At 38.8% G+C, this 9,035-nt stretch overlaps 1 protein-coding gene across 3 annotated transcripts; it reads right to left on the bottom strand.

The window, feature by feature from the left end:
- Nucleotides 1-2,865: 2,865 nt before the first annotated feature.
- Nucleotides 2,866-8,523, bottom strand: LOC111457042 (UDP-arabinose 4-epimerase 1-like). 3 transcript variants are annotated; one of them, XM_023099166.1, is made up of 11 exons: nucleotides 8,485-8,523; nucleotides 7,538-7,681; nucleotides 7,240-7,364; nucleotides 6,355-6,468; nucleotides 6,165-6,272; nucleotides 5,972-6,063; nucleotides 4,652-4,793; nucleotides 3,803-3,897; nucleotides 3,594-3,723; nucleotides 3,358-3,502; nucleotides 2,866-3,255 (listed from the first exon to the last, which is right to left on the bottom strand). In XM_023099166.1, the coding sequence occupies exons 2-11, from the start codon at nucleotides 7,596-7,598 to the stop codon at nucleotides 3,014-3,016; spliced, it is 1,254 nt and encodes a 417-aa protein (XP_022954934.1). In that variant the 5' UTR covers nucleotides 7,599-7,681; nucleotides 8,485-8,523; the 3' UTR covers nucleotides 2,866-3,013. The 3 variants fall into 3 exon arrangements, with proteins under 3 accessions (XP_022954934.1, XP_022954933.1, XP_022954932.1); XM_023099165.1 differs by lacking the exon at nucleotides 8,485-8,523 and adding an exon at nucleotides 8,197-8,478 and having other exon boundaries at nucleotides 7,538-7,720; XM_023099164.1 differs by lacking the exon at nucleotides 8,485-8,523 and adding an exon at nucleotides 8,197-8,478.
- Nucleotides 8,524-9,035: the final 512 nt, after the last annotated feature.

Below are 9,035 nucleotides of genomic sequence, written 5' to 3'. Positions count from 1 at the left end.
GCCAAAAAAAAGACCTTGAGAATAGGTCTTGGTCCTAGAGAATTGGACTTATGACAGTGTTCAACAGTCTGATCATTTATAGTATAAAGTAATGCAAGTGATAAGTGTGTTTGATTTGCAGGTCTCACGAAAACATAAATTGAACAAAGATAGTTCATCAGTCTTTAGGTGTTTACTTCTTTTCTTTCCTTTCCTAGACCAAGTATATTTTGTAGAAGGATTAATTCACTTACGTTCTTTGTAATGAGAAACAAGGGAAATGCAGATCAAAACAACCCAAGGGACAAAGGGTTAGGTCCCTTCTTACGAAGGAAGGGTTACAAAAGGACTTTCCAATCGAGATTCATGGTGTCTTTAGAGTCGTTACAAAATAACCTATGCCGAATGTCACAATCGCCTTTTTCTTGGCAGTGAATTTGGCGATTGTGCGGCACTCACTCTCAGCACTGTGTGAGTCAAGCCAACTTTAGATTGCGTTGCCTACGGCCGGGCAATGTATGCTCAAGCCAGTGGCCCGATTTGGGAAGAAGGTTTTAGAAAGCAAGGGCAGAGAGATTTTGAAAGAGAGTTCGAAAGCAAAGTTGGGTGAGAGATTGAAAATGGTGTTATATATCATGCAAGCAAAAGGTGACAACAACATCGTAAAGAGTATATAACTTTTCAGGTAGGGACAATTTGAGAACTAGTTACATCCCTCTATAGTACATTATGAGACATTTTATGTCTACTAGGTGTAGACATGATTTTGTTGAAACGTTATACTCTTAGAAAAAACAAGAAGGAAATTATACAACACGAAAGTCGTAAAGGAAAGCGATAAAATAGTACAAGACAAGGGTTTCAGCATGTAACGGGCATGCGGCCAGGACAAGCATGACCGTGACACGGAGCACTCCAATTAGAGGCCATAAACGGTACAAAATCACAAAAAGAAGAAAAAGAAAACAGCTTCTTTGAGAACACTCTTGAGTTTATCTCCTTCCATAGAACCTTAGTTCACATACTTACAAACAAGCAATGTCGAATGAGCGCCTGCCGTTGAGCCATATTGAACAGTAACAATATCATTCCCACAAGAACCCAAGGAGTACAACCACCAATTCCTTCAGCCTCCGTCTCATGCTTCCTCATGTCCAAGATGGTTGGAACATGACAGCACCGAGACCCCCAGTTCCGAGCAGCGACTCCTTCCGCATCCTTCTCAGTCAACCAACTCACCACCACGAGTAAGGCGATTGGCGCCACTCGTAAAGACCAACCACCACAAGGCAACCGTTTGGGACTGGACATTGCCACGGGATTGCAGAGCCAGTTACTACGGCCAGCACAATGGTAGTACAGAGAAGGGCTTGCAGAAAGGAAATAGGAGAAGAAACGGCATGTGGGAATATGAAGGGTGAAGATGAGAAGAAGTAGGAGAAGAGAAGGGAATGGTGAGGGATCGGAAGTAAGGGAATGTGTAAGAGAGGAGAGTTTTGGCATTATGGGAATCATCATGATGAGGATTAGAGAGAAATGGTTAAAAAGTTAAAATAATTAAGGTTTGAAATTGTAACTGTAATTTGAGTGGTGAGTCTTTTGGCATTTTAACTGCTTCCTCTGCAGAAGTTAATCTTCTTCTCAAATGATAAGAAGAGAAGGGAGAGCCAGAAGGATCATTTTTTTTCTATTCAAATCGAACTCGTGTTCTTAGTGTTTTCCTAATGTTTATCATCGATAAAAGAGTTGTTGTATAGATTAGTCGAGATGGATGCATGCACGTGTTTGTTATATAGCATTTTTATGCCCTACATCCATGCATTTGCTTAGGACATTGCAAATCATGCATTGGCTATCCCATGGCACCTAACATTCCATGCTTTGTCAATGCTAAACTCTATTAATCTCATTTGGATGATAAGGATTTATTCAATGGATGAAAGATTATATATTTACATGTGAAAACATTTGGTACTATTTTATGGATCGACCTTGCGATTCTTGAATTATGTATAAGAATTTAGTGTTTTATTTATTTTTTAGAACATGAAAATTTAAATTATTGTGGTTGATTATTCAAGTTGATCGATAATTATTTATTTTTAGTTCTTTTTTTATAATCGTTAAATCCTTACTAATGTAATCAATTGTTTTAATTTTTTTATATTTATAATGTCACTGGTGTAGAGATGTTCGTGGAGTGGTGACTAGGATTTTTTTATATTTATAATGTCACTGGTGTAGAGATGTTCATGGAGTGGTGACTAGGAAACGTTCACTATCCCCATTTCTACTTTTTTTTATTCTCTATTCTCGTGAAATTAACCATTTATTCTTGTGGGGATTGAGTTTCCCACAGAAAAACTTTCCATATTTTTCATTTTTTTAAGCAAATAGTCGAAGAAACTTTTCTAAAGTATAATTTTGATTTTACGCTGTATTTTTGTTAAAAATGTAAACAAAAATTTATTATAATATTTGCAAACAAAAATATAATTTCTAAAAAAATCAAAATTTAATATTACTACAGTATAATATTTATAAAAAATTTCAAAATTCATCATTTTGACCCAAATTTCATAAATTTTGGGCTTATTAAAAATAAAGTATAATGGCATGAAATAATATGAAATAATAATAGATACATTTTCATCTATAGCAAAGAAAAGAACCTAATTTATTATAATTTGTAATATAAAATATAATTTATTTAAGGACGGAAAATACAATTCCTATTCTCGACCTTATTTATCTATTAGGAAGAAATTTCTCCCTATTCCCACCTCCATTTAAGCAAAAATTTTCCGTCCCGTTTGGAGCGAATCCCCACGTGACCCCAATACTATAGGATAAATGAACCTCTCGAAAAGTGTAATCATTTTTTTATTTTGACATATAACATAATGCATTCGTATCAATAACCAATCTATCCAATACATAATAAAAAATGGTACAAACAATATTAGTAGTAATGGTATTCTCCTACTTCTATGTGACCAAAATGAACTAATCCTCAAGTCAGTACCAATGTGCTTCAAGAAGACATAACCAAAGCGTTCCCATAGCCATTGCGATGCGACTTTTGCCATCTCCACGCTACCCGTAAACTTTCTTCAAGATCGGTGTGTTGCGCTGTCCAGTTCAGTTCGTTCTTGATCTTAGTTGGGTTGCTGAATACTTCGGCATAGTCACCCGGTCGACGAGGGAGATACTCGACTTTGATGTCGACCCCAGTTGCCTTCTTGCACGCCTCAACGAACTCCTTCACGGATCGGCCTGATCAAAGACATCCAAAGCTAACTTCAGCTTGCCATGTCTAGATTGCTTGTTGGGAAATAGAAAGGAAAATGTATAGTAATGCAACAATTTGTTTCAAACCTTTCCCTGTCCCAACGTTGTAGATTCCAACTCTCCCAGGGGTTGCTTTCTCCAGAGCTTTTACATGAGCGTCCACGAGATCAGTGACGTCGATATAATCGCGTATGCATGTTCCATCGTGTGTTTTGTAGTCGGTTCCTTTGACCTGAAAACATCATAACAGGAAGTTTAGCTGGATCTTGTAACTACACCAATGATTTCTGGAATATGTTTCATTTTCAATATATGCAAATTACCTTAATCCCGGAAATAATGCCACGGGCAGCATCGAAACAAGCACCCGATATACGTCCGTGCTCCCGAAGCTCAGGTGTAGGAGCTTCCCCAAGTCTTCCCTCTGGATCGGAACCAATGACATTGAAGTATCTGGACAATTTTCAACACAGATTCATGAATACAGTAATTTCCAGAAAGCAAGTTCTAGGAAGAAGCAAAAAGGAACAACCTTAAGATCATGACTGCTATCTTTGAATTTTTTGAAAAGTCAAGGATGATTTCTTCTGCCATCTTCTTGGCCTTTCCATAAGGATTAATTGGGGCCTGCAATGAAACAAATGAATTTTCATCAACCAAACTCCAGTCTGCATCCAACAGATTATAGCATGTCGAAGAAATAAACGGTAATAGTCAAAGCTCATTGCTAGCAGATATTGTCCGCTTTGGCCCATTACGTATCGTCGTCAGCCTTACGGTTTTAAAACGTGTCTGTTAGGGAGAGGTTTCCACACCCTTATAAAGAATGCTTCGTCCTCCTCTCCAACCGATGTAGGATCTCACAATCTACCCTCCTTGGGGGCCAGCGTCTTCGCTGGCACACCGCTCGGTGTCTGGCTCTGAAACCATTTGTAACAACCAAAGTTCATCACTAGCAGATATTGTCTGCTTTGGCCCATTACGTATCGTCGTCAACCTTACGGTTTTAAAACGTGCTTGTTAGGGACAGATTTCCACACCCTTATAAAGAATGTTTCATCCTGGGATCTCACAATCCACCCCTCTTGGGGGCCTAGCGTTCTCACTGGCACACTGCTTGACGTCTGACTCTAATACCATTTGTAACAGCCAAAGTTCACTGCTAGTAGATATTGTCCGCTTTGGCCCGTTACGTATCACCGTCAGCCTCACGGTTTTAAAACGTGTTGGTTAGGGAGAGGTTTCCACACCTTTATAAAGAATGCTTCGTTCTCCTCTCCAACGATGCAGGATCTCACATAAACCAAATAAAACATGACCAACAAAATCCAGATGTTTCCACGAGTACACAACACAAGATGGTGATGCATACGATGCGAACCTGTGGAGTTTCTTCAGTGATGGGCATTTTTTCTGGCTCTCCATATGTGGCACATGTACTAGAGTATATCAATGTCTTCACACCATGTGCTGCCATTGATTCTAATACTGTCAAGGTATTTGAAGTAATATTGTGATAATACCTACATAGCAAGAAATACCCCACTCAGAAATGATTTACTTCTAAATGCTAATACTCGAAGCCCGAAGTTTTCTAATTCTCTATCCCACGATGAAGCTTCATGTTTAGAGATGTCTATCAAAAGGTTGACAAGGACAATGGAGTTGGATTTATGATCTTAGAAGAACTGTTTAACATCATCCATCAATTCATAAAATGTTGGCTATGTATCAGTATGCATATGCTTGTGAACTATCAAGTCCGCTAATGGAGAGGAAAACAATCTTCTGTCACAATCTATATGAGATCCCACATCGGTCGGGAAGGAGAACGGGGCATTCTTTGTATGGTGTGGAAAACTCTCTCTAGTAGACGTATTTTAAAAACCTTGAGTGGAAGTCTGAAAGGGAAAGTCCAAAGAAGACAATATCTATTAGTGGCGGGTTTGGGCTATTACAAATGGTATTAAAGCCAGTCACGGAGTGATGTACCAGCGAGGAGGCTGAGCCCCAAAGGGGGTGGACACGAGGCGGTGTGCCAGCAAGGACGTTAGGCCCTGAAGGAGGGTGGATTGGGGGAGTTCCACATCAATTGGAGAAGGAAACGAATGTCAGCGAGGATGCTGGGCCCCGAAGGGGGGGTAGGACTGTAAGATCCCACATCGGTTGGGGAGGAGAACGAAGCGTTCTTTATAAGGGCGTGGAAACCTCTCACTAGCAGACACGTTTTAAAAACCTAGAGGCAAAACCTGAAAGGGAAAGTCCAAAGAGGACAATATCTTATAGCGGTGGGTTTGGGCTATTACAAATGGTATCAGAGTCAAACACAGGTGATGTGCCAGCGAGGAGGCTGAGCCCCAGAGAGGGGTGGATACAAGGCGGTGTGCCAACAAGGACGCTGGGTCCCGAAGGGGGTAGATTAGAGAGTCTCACATTGATTGGAGAAGGAAACAATTGTCTGCGAGGACACTTGGTCCCAAAGGGGGTGGTCGAGAATGAAACATAAATTATAAGGATGTGGAAACCTCTCCCTAGCAGACCCGTTTTAAAAACCTTGAGGAGAAGCCCAAAAGGGAAAGTCCAAAGAGGACAATATCGGCTAGCGGTGGACTTAGGCCGTTACAATCTACATGATGATGTAAGAGACCAGTGACCATCGACAAAAAAGAAAAAAACAGCAATTCTAAGAGTTTATACTCACTTAAGAGGATCCAGGGTGCTTTCCCCAACATATGCAACTGCTGCAAAATGCATGACAGCATGAAAAGCATTCTCTGAAAATATTTTATTGACCTGAACATACCAGTTAAGGCAACATTGGTGTTCAAGGCAGCTGGTATTACTTGGATTCTTCAGAAATATATATATCATAAAGAGTCATATAGGAAGGATACAGATTTTGCATCTCCTAAGTCGGCACAGATGAACTGTAGCCTTCCATAATCGGGAAACAGTTCTTGCAAAACGTTTACAGCACCTAGATTTCCTCGTGATAGGTTGTCCTGGCAAAGGAAGAATTCATAAATGATGGTCATAACACCAATGGCTAAAACGGTTCGATCTTAAAAATCTATAGGGACATACCACTATTGTTACACGGTAAGAGTCCTTTAATAGCCGAAGAGCAGCGTGCGAACCGATATATCCAGCACCTCCTGTTACTAGGACATGAGTGACTCCTGGTTGATGAATTGCTAACTGTAAGGAAAACAACATGCACAACAACTTCAAAATGGCATAAAATAATGGTTCTCTTTGAAAAAGGTGATTCTCGATATGTCTTTTCTTGATAAAGAAAGTGTTGAGGATTATTAAGAGGAGTAGTCCCACATTGGCTAATTAAGAGGAGGATCATGAGTTTATAAGTAAGGAACGCTATCTCTATTGGTATGAGACCCTTTGGAAAAACCAAAAGCAAAGTCATGAGGCCTTATGCTCAAAGTGGACAATATCAATACCATTGTGGAGATTCGTGATTTCTAACATGGTATCAAAGTCGTGCTCTTAACTTAGCCATGCCAATTGAATCCTCGAGTGTCGAACAAAGGCATTGTGAGACTTGAAGGTGTAGTCAAAGGTGACTCAAGTGTTGAATAAAGAGTGTAGTTTGTTCGAGGGCTCTAGTCAAAAGTGACTCAAGTATCTAACATATTTTCCTCTTTGGGCTTTTCCTTTCGGGCTTCCTCTCAAGGTTTTAAAATGTGTCTGCTAGGGAGAGGTTTCCACACTCTTATAAAGAATGTTTCGTGCTCCTCTCCAACCAATGTGAGATCACACAAAACGATTGACAGCTAGACTCGTATCAAATATGATCTAGTAGATGCTATGCCACATAACAAGTGAAAAGGCTAAAAATTCATCCAACACGAATTGTAGACTTTCAACGGAAAAGAACATAATCCATGGCGGAACTAACTCAGTCATTAGTTATACAAAGCCATAAAAGAATCATTAGAGATCGAGAGCTACCGGGGTCGGGGTGCTAAAATTTGGGGATTGCTTGAGCATAATAATACAAATTGCTGTAAGTGAAGCAGCCAAAATGATCTTTCCTACAAAATTGCTCTTCCTTTTGGGATCCGGATAATCCATACCTATACATAAAAGAAGGTAAATGTAAGAAAAAACAAGTAAATAACCTTCAAGATCTTAAGGAGCAGCAACTTTCATGTCTTTTCAAGCAACTTAGAAGTTTCAAACACTCAATACATGCAGCCAACCTTCAATGTACATAGATTTTTTAAGACACTGCATAAGAGAAACTCACCTCCAAACGACACCGATCTACCGAACCTCGATTGATTTCTCAACCTACTCAAACCGAGCATTTGGGAAATCGCTCAATCTTTCGTTATATTACACGAAAGTAACTCAAAGAATCCAGTTCAGGACGGAGCTGTGGTGTAAAATCCTGCAAAATTAACACTCTAACTAAGTTCATCACTAAATTCTGCAAGTAAACCAGCCAGAAATGTGAACCGAACCCCTCAAGATATCATCACTTCTAAATCTCAAACACTTCAAAGATGCTGATAAGATTAGAAAGCATATAATGCAAACTACAGTAACCAAACCATCCATGAACGGAAACAAACTAACAATATGAACCCAAATTTCAAATTACAGATCAATATCCATTTCGAGTAAAGATTATAAGAAAGGCACGAGAAATCTCTCTTCAAAAACAACAATCATCTCCCGATCATTAGCAATTCACTAAGAAAAACAAGTAACAAAACAAAGAAATCAATCCCTAATAGAAATGCAGATGAATCAAAGGAAGAGAATCACATATAGAAACAACCCCATTTCATAGAATCAAACGATCTTCAAAAACAAATCATAAAGAATTGAAAGGAAAACAGATTACACCAATCCAAGCAAGACCCAGAAAAGGAAAACAGCTAAAACAGAGGGAAACGTCACCAGAAATTGAATGGAAATCCAGGGGAGGAATGAAATTGGATGAAGAACACAAAGAACACAGAGAACCAAAACGAAAATGTGGGTAACAGAGGAAAAGAGAAGGGGAGGACGTAAAATGGGGTGGTGGGTTCTGAAAGAAACGTTGCCAATGGAAACAGAAAGTATATGAAACCAAATGAAATGAATGGGAAAGGTGAAGAGACAGAGACAGAGGGAGAGAGGGAAGAAAGCGAGGGTGAAATTCTGTTTGGAGCTGTGTGTGTGTCCACATTGCATTTACGCGTATACCTCACGGCGCATGCGAGTTTTGAATTTCCTTTCTTCTCCTTTATTGGGGAAATTCATTCGCTCATTTCAATAATTTATGTACATATAGAGTTAATATTGAAAGATGCTTTTTTTTTTTTTTGGATTATTAGGATTTTTTTTTCTTATTTGGTATAAAAAGGTATAAACATTCTAAATATTTCCTTTTTTCGATTTTAGGATGATAAAAGCACGATCAACGATTGAACTAATAAATTCATTGAAGATATTAAGCGTCTTTTTTATCTCCAGAAATATGTTTTGATCGACAAGTTTAAATCTTTCTTAATATATAGGAGAACCCATTTTTTAGATTTGCCTATCTTTGTGAGTATTAAGCGTCTTTTTATCTTCGGAAGTATGTTTTGATCGACAAGTTAAAACTTTTCTTAATATATAGGAGAACCCACTTTAGATTTGTCGATCTTTCTGAGTATTAAGCCTCTGTTTATCTTCGAAAATATGTTTTTGATGACAAGTTTATACCTTTTTTGATATATAGGAGAACCCGCTTTTTAGATTTGTCGATCTTT

Source organism: Cucurbita moschata, unplaced genomic scaffold, assembly GCF_002738365.1.
Source record: "Cucurbita moschata cultivar Rifu unplaced genomic scaffold, Cmos_1.0 Cmo_Scf00019, whole genome shotgun sequence".
Classification (NCBI taxonomy): domain Eukaryota; kingdom Viridiplantae; phylum Streptophyta; class Magnoliopsida; order Cucurbitales; family Cucurbitaceae; genus Cucurbita; species Cucurbita moschata.
Note: the sequence above shows the minus strand (reverse complement) of the source record. Positions and strands in the feature narration are given on the sequence as shown.

What these genes read in the sequence shown, in the direction of transcription:
- LOC111457042 (XM_023099166.1), bottom strand. Translation starts at nt 7,598, where the DNA reads ATGCTCGGTTTGAGTAGGTTGAGAAATCAATCGAGGTTCGGTAGATCG. An exon ending in ATTTTAGCACCCCGACCCCG is followed by an intron (nt 6,469 to 7,239) that starts GTAGCTCTCGAT and finishes TTTTCCTTACAG; the next exon opens with TTAGCAATTCATCAACCAGG. An exon ending in CTTACCGTGTAACAATAGTG is followed by an intron (nt 6,273 to 6,354) that starts GTATGTCCCTAT and finishes TTCCTTTGCCAG; the next exon opens with GACAACCTATCACGAGGAAA.